The sequence below is a fragment of the Benincasa hispida genome, chromosome 4, assembly GCF_009727055.1.
Source record: "Benincasa hispida cultivar B227 chromosome 4, ASM972705v1, whole genome shotgun sequence".
NCBI classification, from domain to species: Eukaryota; Viridiplantae; Streptophyta; class Magnoliopsida; order Cucurbitales; family Cucurbitaceae; genus Benincasa; species Benincasa hispida.
The window spans coordinates 36,846,897-36,858,640 of NC_052352.1; the positions used below are offsets into that span (position 1 = coordinate 36,846,897).

Genomic DNA, 11,744 nt, shown 5'->3' on the forward strand with positions numbered 1-11,744 from the left:
GGTTTACTTTTATCACACTTTATTTTATTATCGCAACTTTACTTTACTGCACAATTTTACTTTACCGCAACTTTAAATACCTGTATAAACACAAAATTTATTAATTGAAAAACCCCCGGTCGCATATATCACGAACGTAACGCATTAACTAAGCAATCCCTGTATTCGACCTCGGATCACTCCGAGAAACTTGCGTTGGAATTATACTTGGTTTCAGTGCAAGGAAACTTGTGACAACGCATAGCATACTACAAGCATTCCATTATTAACACATACATCTAAAAGTAGTATCGCATAAAGTATGAATAAGCATATCACATCATCCACATTCCATTTCCATTCCAAGTCAACAAGTTTATGGCAACATAAGCTTGCATGATTCACATTCATCATTATCCATATTTGTCCACATGCTTATTCCCAAGATCATCAAATTACGCGTACCACCAAGCACTCCACTAAAGACCGACAGTTGAACTTTCCTCACTACAGATATATTATGTATCCATCTTAACCAATCAACAGTGCGACAACCCTTCACAGATCGCTCATAAGTACAGCTGAGCCAATAACCGTTATGCCCCTGTAGTTACATCTGTCTTCTTAAGTACCACTGATCCCTCTAATGAACATAAGTCATAGTCCTACTATGACTGAGTCTTCTCTTTCAAAGAGAAGCCTTGACCACTATGTTCAAGCCCCAGAATCAGCCCTTAAGGGAGCAATCTCTCTACTTATCCCTGCTTCGGGAAAGGAGTGAATTCCATCTTGTGGATTGAGTTCCCATCTCCCAAATCAGACAAGGCCCCAAAAAGGTAGGCATGTTGAGTTGGCAATCTGGCCACTTTCACCTATACTAGTCAAAGGACCGCCCTCAAAGGTAGGAGTTCACAAAACACTCAGGATTGAGGTCGTGTCACCTATGGTCGTTTAGGTGAGATGCAAGTCTCTAGTATCAACGACGTTATATACAGAGTCTAGTCATCTCGTGGTCCAGGTCTTATACAAACTGTTTGTATAGGAAACCTCCGCTCCACGTCTCCACATGAATGGTCAGGATCTACCATCTGTAGTAGTTTACAACACTTGTAAATCTCTACAAAGTGGGCCGTATCCGTAGTGTCACCAGAATCAGGTATCCCACCTTAATCCTTATACTACAGACCGATTTAGGTTATCACTTAAGGCATGATCCACTTGTATATCACATATACATGCTTAAGTTCACATAAGATAACCAAGGAGCTTTGTTTATTGGATATGAGTAAATGCCAGAATTAAATAACAGTTATTTTATTCATTGAACAATGTGTATCTTTACAAAACAACAAGACCCTGGGAGAATTAGGACACCAATCCCAACAATCTCCCACTTATCCTAATGACTCGGGAGACTAATGTACAATACAATATTAAAATGTACAATATACAATAAACTAGGGCATATCCCAGTATCATCTCCCACTTGCCCTAGACAAGATGCCGCATGTCCCGCAGACCTAGACTTTCCAGGTGACCCTCGAACACTTTAGCCGTGAGGGCCTTTGTAAAAGGATCAGCAACGTTGTGCTCCGATGCGATCTGCTCGACTATCACATCACCACGACGCACAATCTCCTTGATCAGGTGATATTTCCGTTTTATGTGCTTACCTCGACGATGACTCCGAGGCTCCTTCGAATTTGCTACAATCCCGCTGTTATCACAATACAGTGTGATCGGAAAATCCATATTTGGAACAACTTCCAAATCTATAAGAAAATTCCTCAGCCAAACAGCCTCTTTAGCTGCTTCACAAGCCGCTACGTATTCGGCTTCCATAGTGGAGTCCGCGATGCATCCTTGCTTGATGCTTCGCGAAACTACAGCTCTCCATTCAAAGTAAACACTGACCCTGATGTCGATTTGCGAGAATCTCGATCGGTCTGAAAGTCAGTCCGTGTATCTTGTAAGGATAAGATCCTTATCTCCATACACAAGCATGTAGTCCCTTGTTCTCCGAAGATACTTGAGGATCGTCTTGACCACTGTCTAGTGATCAAATCCTGGATTAGACTGATACCGACTTACAATCCCTACTGCATAGCAAATGTCGAGTCTGGTACACAACATTGCATACATCAAGCTTCCTACAGCAGAAGCATAGGGAATCCGTCTCATCTCTTCAACCTCTTGAGGTATCTTAGGACATTGATTCTTAGACAGAACGATTCCATTCCTGAAAGGTAACAAACCCCTCTTGGAATCTTGCATCTTGTACCTAATCAACATTTGATCAATGTACAATGCCTGAGACAGGGCTAAACGTTTATTCTTGCGATCCCGAGAACATATTATGCCTCTCCCAAATCTTTCATTTGAAACTGGGTAGCTAGTCAACTCTTAATGTTAGTCAGATATCCTATATCATTCCCGATGAGTAGGATATCATCCACATACAGTACTAGGAAAACTACTAAGCTGTTGATGATCTTCTTGTAAAGACAAGACTCATCAACGTTTTGGTCAAAGCCAAATGACTTAACAACAGTATCAAATCTGATGTTCCAAGATCGAGATGCTTGTTTCAGGCCATAAATGGACCTATTAAGCTTGCAAACTCTTTGCTCTTGATCTGGAACTACGAACCCCTCTGGTTGAGTCATATAGATGGCCTACTCAAGATTACCATTCAGAAAGGTAGTCTTGACGTCCATTTTCCATATTTCATAATCATAAAATGTGGCTATGGACAGAAGAATCCTGATAGACTTTAGCATGACAACAAGTGAGAAAGTTTCCTCATAGTCAATTTCTTCAACTTGGGTATAACCCTTTGCCACGAGTCTAGCCTTAAAGGTTTGCACCTTTCCATCTACACCTCTCTTTCGCTTATAGATTTACTTGCACCCAATAGGTTTGACCCCATCAGGTGGATCAACAAGCTCCAGACGTTATTGAAGTACATAGACTCCATTTTCTGGTTCATGGCCTTAACCCATTCATCTTTGTCAACATCCTCTATTGCTTTCTTAAAAGACAATGGATCCTCGACCCTATCATTTGTAATGACGTTATGGGCTTTAGTCAAACCCATGTAGCGATCCGGTGGGTTCATAACCCTCCCACTACGTCGAGGCAGTCTCAACTCTTGAGCTGGTTGACTAGACGTCCCGACCTCAACAACTCTTGTTGATCTGTCGGCCTGTTCAACAACTCATGTTGAACCCTCAGCAGTCTCAGTCTCACTAGAGATCTCACGTAAAACGAGCTTACTTCGTGGCTTATGATCCCTCATGTGATCTTCTTCCAAGAAGATAGCATTAGTGGAAACAAATACTTTGTTCTCATTTGGATCATAGAAGTATCATACTCTCGTTTCCTTGGAGTAGCCCATAAAGAGGCAAACCTTTGAACACGGTTCCAACTTCTTTGGGTTAGTCGCTAGCATATGTGCCGGACAACCCTAAATCCTGAAGTGGCATAAACTATCTTTATGGCCTCTCCATAACTCAATAGGTGTTTCAGAAACACTTTTTGAGGGAACGATGTTCAGGATATAACATGCAGTCTGCACTGCATAACCCCAAAACGAGTCTGGAAGATGAGCATAACTCATCATAGATCTAACCATATCCAACAAGGTCCTGTTTCTCCTTTTTGATACACCATTCTGCTAAGGTGTACTAGGGGCTGAGCGTTGGGACGCAATCCCATGTTCTATCATATAGTTCTGGAATTGGAGGTTCATATACTTTCCACCACGATCAGATCGTAGTGTTTTATCTTCTTACCTAACAAGTTTTCAACTTTAGTCTTATACTCCTTGAACTTGTCAAGAGCTTCAGACTTACATTACATTAGGAAGAGATACCAAAACTTTAATAATCATCTATGAAAGAGATGAAATATTCATACCCACCTCGAGCTCTAACATTGGTTGGACCACAGAGGTCTGAATGTACAAGCTCCAAGGCTTCCTTGGCTCTGTAATCTTTTCCAGTAAAAGGTCGTTTGGTAATCTTGCCTTTGAGGCATGATTCACATACCGGTAAGGAGTTTTCTTCTAAACTCTTTAGAAGTCCACTTTTCACTAACTTCTCAATCCTATCAAGGTTGATGTGATCTAACCTTAGATGCCAAAGATGGGCATTTTCCTTTGGAAAAACCTTTGGTCTTTTAGCTGTTGTTTCCGTACTGAACATTTCAGTATTAAACAAGGATTTTATGACTAATGACCTTAGTACATATAAGTTAGTTTCCATTGAACCAGAACCAATCTCCATTCCATTCTTGAAAATAAACACTTTATTCTCAGGAAAGGAGACGGTATAACCTTGTTCAATGAGACAAGAAACCGAGATTAAGTTCCTCTTAATATGAGGAACTACAAAAACATTATCCAGTAACAAATAACGTTTCTTGTCAACAAATAACTTTAGCCTGCCTACAGCAACAACTGAAACAACCTCACCATTATCGACTCGAAGAGTCATCTCTCCTTGTGGCAACGTTTGCCAGGAACTAAATCCTTGGTAAGAGGAACTGACATGATTGGTAGCACCTGAATCAAGGATCCAGGCAGAATCATCATTCTCTTCCAGACATGTCTCCATGACCAATAAATCATATTTACTATCTTGTCTCTTCTTTTGGAGAGTAGTGGGATGGAGGTCATTTACCACGAAATTCGTTTCACATGATTCTTTCCACTGTAATGAATCGATCATTTTTAAAAGCTTTAAATGAAAATACTAACGGGTTGCTAAAAAGAAAAACACATTGACCTACGTTAGGATTAAAGCAAATACTTGTTGTAAAACAAAAACAACATCCAATAAGATTTTAGCAAAACTAACATGAACCCCGTGTGACATCTAGTTTCGCAATGACGCTTCAAAGGTTTAGGACAAAAGCCGCCTAAGGGAGGTCAGTTATCCCTCCTCTGAATTGAGAAGTTCTCAACCAGTGATTAATACCAACTCTTGTTCCTATACCGACTAGCCATCATTGATTTGGCCAAGAGATCATTAACTTACTTAACAATCTCCCGTAAGTGTGACCTGCCATTTTAAGCCCTAGAGGTATGTCCCAAAAGGCCAATCTTAAGGGAAAAAATCCGATTGGGGCAAAACCTAAAGTGACCCTATCCATTTCTAGAGTTCACCTTGATATTGACCAACTGCACAAAACCCTTCCTAAGGGGGCTGCTATCAGGGCGACATGAGGGCATACAGAATGATCTCACGGTGTGAACCAATGACAGAGACCATTGGATGTGTTGACACACACCCTTCACCCACTTACTATAAATACTCTCTCCGTCCACCTTGATATTGATTCATGCAAATACCATCCTAAGGGGGATGCATCCTGGGGCATATTGAGGCCAAGCATGAATCTCACGGTGTGAATATATAGGGAGAAACGTGAGTGGAATCGTAGACATATCTGATACACCTCCTCCTCCCACTGAGTATTTTATAACCTAGGGTTTAGTTTACTTAGAAAAAAACACGGCTAAAGATTTTAGCTAAGTGACTTTTAGGTTTTCCCAAGAGTAACATTTACCTTGGATAGTTGAACAACTTTTGATCATCATCCATTAAATTCTTTAACGGAGTCTTTGGCCAAAACGTCGCATGCTTGTTGAAAATCTATCTAATTCACCTTGTTCCCAGGTAGGGATGTTATGTTTCCATCAACTTAAGAACCCCAGCCTAGCCAGAACCCGCCTTAGACAAAAGGTCCCTTATAGATAGGTTTACAACAAATTTAATCTTTTATTCAAACCAATTTAATCCTATTAAACCGATTTTAAAAGATTAATCTAGGTTACTAAACTCTTTAGAACTATTTGAACTTAGGTCTATCTTAATCAAATTTTAAAACCCTTTTAAAAAACTTGAGTTTACCCTAAGTTCGCATACAACTCTAAATTATTGATTTTAGGTCGAATTTCCTTTATAACACTTATAAACGGAAACAACCACAACGCGAAGCTAACACATGTAAGGCATTCATAATGCTTATAAACGGCCTAAGTGTCATGCTCAATGCATTGTCCATTCATTGCTACTTTTTTTATATAACACTTATACAAAACGGCAATGAAACAACCAAAACATGCTTCCATTCACTCTTAGACTATAACATTTTTAATAAAAGGATGATGCATGATAATGCTCAATGCATGCAAAATATAACTCTTAAAACATTTATAATACATGATGCATGAATAATTGCACAACCTAAGGTGAGTTTTTAACTATATGACAAACACTTGGACATATAAGCACCATACATCACATATATAAGCAATAAAAGTTGATGAATCGGGTAAAATTGCCTTAAAACACAAAAGAAAAGCTAACTATTACAAAGACAAGGAGTCTCTGGTTCAAACAGGCGAACCGGATCTTGAATCGCTCGGCAAAGCATCGCTTCTCTAGCCATCCATCATGTACTAAGCACTCCGCGATCGTCTACACGAGAAAACAAACTCTTTGCTCTATCGCTTACCAGTGCTCCCAGAGTTAAACGATCGTCTAGAAAAATCCAAATGATCATTTAGTTATTACTACACAATCGTATACCTTTACTAAGCGATGAAGTCTGAAGTACACGATTGCTTAGCGCGCTCCGCATGACGCCCGCTTTCCGCGATCGTCTAAGCACTACGATGCCGCGAAGCACTATCGCCTAAGCGATCGCTTAGCTAGCGTCTCTGTATCACATAGGTAGTAACTAAGCGATGAAACTTGCTAACTACACGATCATCTAGCGTGCGCCTTCTACTAAATGCACTACGATCGTCTACCTCCAGCGCCTACGCGATTGCGCAACCAATGCCATGCGATATGGTAAACGATTTACCCCATCGTTTAGCATTAGCTAAATGATCAATTAGAAAATACTACAAAATCGTCTAGAACGAAAAATCTAAACGATTGCTTAGTTAAATCCCAACGATTGTTTACCCGAGGCTACACGATCTGACCAACACTTGTTCTTCTTCTTCGTTGAGAACTGCATCGCCATGTGCCGAAGCTTCATCACGAACGACTCGACGAACTCGAACTTTTCAAATTACAGACTCGATTGTAAAGTTAATTTCGCCCAAAAACGCAGGGGCCCTTACAATTAACACTTTGTAATACCGAAAGCTTTAACAAAAGAGCAATTTAACCTGGAATGTTCATAAAAAACATCCACAAATGCCAAAAACGGTTAACTACAAATGTAAAAATCCACCGTGACTGTAAAAAAACGTTCAATTCAGATCTGTAATTTGGAATATTGGAGAACCTGACTCTGATACCAATTGAAGGAAATTGGAAGCAATAATTTCCATGAGTAGCGGAACAAGACTATTCCAAATTACAATCATGAATCAACAAATCATTTACAGTCAACTTCAAACAAATGGTTATACAAATAATTCCAGAAATTAAGCATGAACAACAAATGCGTAAAGAGAACTCTACACATATATGTAGAAACGTCTCCACGCTCCGATGCGCGACTCTGATCGAACAACTGCAACCACGAGCGCTCGATCTACATGACCGCAACACCGCACGAACACAGCACGAATACTTCGCGCTCGTCCTCAACGATATCCTCCGCAACACAAACGAACATCGCGCTCGTCCTCAATGACACGAATGGCCTCCACAGCACCATGAACGCCCCTAGAAAACCTCGATGGTGTCGAGTTGAGTCTGACACCACCAACAAGACGACCTTGGTATTCTCGATGTGAGAATCCAGAGGGTGGGCTTTGTTTGGACTTGGTATGAGGCAGACGAACGAAGGAAACAACGATTGTGTACATCGAGGAGTAGACAGTTAGTGAGGCAAATGTTGCTTCATCATCTAAGAAGTTCCACCGAGGTTCAACCTCAGAAACTAAGTCTGCACCTTCCTCATCCAACACTAACAAGTGGAAGAAGAAGAAAGGTAGTTTGGGGAAAGGGAAGGCACCAACTAACCCACAACCTGCCGCTCAACGGGGTAGGCAACTAGCGCCGGTTGAAAAAGTAAAATCTCCCACTTGCCCTAGACTAGATGCAGCCTCGTAAACCTAGACTTTCCAGGTGACCCTTAAACACCTTAGCCGTGAGGGTCTTTGTAAATAGATCAACTTTGTGCTTCGAAGCGATCTTCGTGACGATCAAGTCCGTTCAATGCACAATCTCTCGAATTAGGTGATACTTGTGCTCAATATGCTTTCCACACTTGTGGCATCTGGGCTCCTTGGAATTAGCCATAACACCAACTATTGTCACAATAAAGGGTGATGGGTCTTGACATGGCTATAACAACATCCAGATTAGTAAAAAATTCCCTGGGCCATATTCCGCCTCCATGGTAGAGTCAGTGATGCACCCTTGCTTGGTACTTCTTCAGACTAAAGCTCCTCAATTAAGAGTAAAATCCTGAATTGGATTTCTTAGAATCCATATCTGTCTGAAAAATCAGAGTCACTATATCTTGTAAGGATAAATTCCTTAGAGCAATACACAAACATATAGTCCATCGTTCTCCTAAGATACTTGAGGATGGTTTTAACGGCAGCTCAGTTATATAATCTTGAATTAAATTGATATCTACCGACTATCCCTACTGCATAGCAAATTTCAGGTCTAGTACATAACATTACATACATCAGGCTACCAACAGTTGATGCGTAGGGGAGCTGTCTCATCTCTTCAACTTCTTGAGGTGTCTTAGGACACTGTTCGGTAGACAAGATAACTCAGTGCCTAAAAGGTAGTCCACCTCTCTTGGAGTTTTGAACTGAATACTTGACAAACATCTTTTCAATATTCGATGCCTAAGACAAGGCTAGTGATTTGTTTTTACGATCCCTAAAGATCTGAATGCCCAGAACAAACTGCACCTCTCCCAAATATTTCATTTAGAATTGGGAAGAGAAAACATGCAATTAGGAAAGATTAAAAAAATAACTAAGACAAGAAGCAAAAAATTGAAAACAAGAAATAAAAGAGAGAGAGGAAGAGAAAACACCGGGAATTATAGTGGTTCGGCAAATTGCCTACTCCACTCTCCAAGACTCATTTTCGGGTATTTCACTAAGTGATCCTCTTGTAGGTGAGGACCAAACCGACACATGACCCTCTTTTTCCTAGGCTAAAGAGAAACCCAAGATCCTTTTTACTGGTTCAGGATCAACCCAATTTCTTTTTCTCACAACCTAAGGTGTACCCACACCTTAATACAATTCCGAAAAATTAAAAGAAAACCTCACAATATTACCTCTTGAAGGCTAAATACACAAGTTGAACACTCAGAAAAAAAAAAACTCACAAAAAATAACTCTAGGCCAATTTAGGAGCAAGGAGGACAAGAATTTGAGAGTAGAGAGAATTGAGAACTTAAGACTTGATAGCTTTTTGGTGTGTATATGAAGAGTAAAATCAAGTTGAATTTATAGGCAAGGGGGATAAATTTTGGCCATTGGATATGATTGCAAATGAAGGGTGGAGATTGAATAAAAAATAGAAAAGGAAATGGTTTGTAATTAAGAGAGGAATTGAAAAATTGGAATTATTGAGATTTGGAGAATAAAAAAGGATTTGAAGGATGACAATTTAGGAAGGAAATCAAATTTGAAAAGGCTAAAAAATCTTAAACCGTGCCACGTGTTGCCATACTATTGACCCGCGCATCAATTAACGATTTCTCCTCCTTTTCCTTTTTTTTTTTTTTTTTTTTTAAATATCAGCTGCCACATGTCATTATCTTATTTGTCCACGGTTGCCACATCATGTGCCACGTCACCAAAAAGTGACTGGTTGGAGCACCACGTCATCTGCCATATCATCAAAAAGAACGTAGGGTCCCGTCCCTATTGATCATCCTGTTATAGGTTACTCTAAAATGGATATTAGAAATAAAATGGATGAATCCCCCCTGGTTTAAAAAATAAATTGGGTTAGAAATAAAGCTAGACTATGTTGGCTCAATGGCTATAGTCCAAGAAGAAGGAATAGAATTATGAGGAAACATTTTGCTCCTGTTCTAGATTAGAATCTATTCGCATGCTCTTTTCATTTGCATCTCAAAGAAAATTTACTTTTATTTCAAATGCGATGTAAAAAAGTGCTTTCTATTAACTGGTTTCATTAATGGAGGAACGTGTATGTGAACAACCTCCTTGGTTTTGAAAAGCTTTTAAATCCAAATCAGTTTTTAAATTAAATTAAGCACTTTTATTGTCTTAAACAAGCTCCCTAGAGCTTGGATGGACCGTTGAGTAAATTTTGCTAGAAAATGTTTTAACAATGGACTTATTGATACTACTCTTTTTATCAAAATTAATAGATAATTATGTATTTTATTAGTGCAAATCATTGTTGATATATTATATTTGGTGCTACTAACTCTTCTCTTTGGTGAAGAATTTCTTAAGTGTATGCATAGTGAGTTTGAAATGAGCATGAGGGAGAATTAAATTCTTCCTTGGGCTTCAAATTAAACAAACTTGAAATGGAATCTTCATAAATAAAGAGAAGTACACAAGGGATCTACTCAAAAGGTTTAAGTTCGATAATGCAAAAGTAGCAAAGACCCGATGAGCTTACCCTTACAAAGCTTGATAAGGATGAAAAGGTAAAAAACTATAATATTAAAGCTTATAGAGTTATGATCGGATCCTTGCTTTACTTTAACTGCAAGAGGCCTGATATTATGTTTAGTGTATGCATGTGTGTAGATTTCAATCATGTCCTAAAGAATCGCACTTGCATGCTGTATAAAAGAATTTTTAAATATTTGCTTGGTACTGTTGATTTAGGCTTATGGTATCCTAAAAATGCATCTTTAGATTTGATTGCATATTCTAATGCTGATTTTGCTGGTATCTAACTGATAGAAAAAGTACTAGTGGAACATGTTCATTTTTTAGGTAGTTCTTTAGTATCTTGGAATAGTGAAAAGTAAAATTTTGTTGCATATCATACCATCTGAGGCTGGAATATATTGTTGTTGCTAGTTGTTGTTCTCAAGTTTACGGATGAAACAAACGTTGCGTGATTTTGGTTAAATTTTTGAACAAGTACCAATCTTTGTTGATAATACAGTTCAATTAATTTAACTAAAAATCTCATTCAACATTCTAGAACAAAGCATATAGAATTAGACATCATTTTCTTCGAGAGCATGTGCCAAAATAAGAATATTGTCATTAATTATGTTAATAACTGAGAACCAGGTAGCAGATATTCTTACAAAGGCATTAAATAAAGAAGCTTTTGTAAAAATAGACTTGCACTTGGTATTATTAGAGTTGCCTAATTGTTTGATAGGGGAGCATTATTCATATTTCTATGAATTTATGTGTTATAATTTATTGAGGGGGAGCATTATTTGTATGATTAAGGGGAAGAAAGATCACTTGTATATCTTTTATTGATAATAAAGGGGGAAAAGTATTTTTAGTATTATGATGTTTGTCATCATATAAAAAGGGGAGATTGTTAGCTTTAGGGCTTCAATCAAACCAAGTATTTTGATGATAACAAACTCAGATTTTTGTACTAACATTTTCAATGTTTCAGAGTCACTATCTTGTAGAGCTCAGAAAGACGATTTCCAACGCAATTTGAATCGCTCAAATCGAGTTCAAACGAAAATGTTATACGCAAAAGAAGATTGAGGAAATCCAACGTGGCAGTGACACGTGCACCTTACTGACGTGCATCCGACGTGGTGGCTGACGTGGCACACAAAATTGGTCA

At 38.8% G+C, this 11,744-nt stretch overlaps 1 protein-coding gene across 1 annotated transcript in view; it reads right to left on the reverse strand.

Annotated features, from left to right (window-relative positions):
* Positions 1–8,165: 8,165 nt before the first annotated feature.
* The window catches only part of LOC120076181, a 6,768-nt gene continuing 3,189 nt past the window's right edge, over positions 8,166–11,744 (reverse strand). Inside the window, exon 2 of the mRNA XM_039029947.1 lies at positions 8,166–8,297. Within this exon, the coding sequence (XP_038885875.1) occupies positions 8,166–8,297 (132 nt within the window). The remainder of the gene's footprint in view (positions 8,298–11,744) is intronic.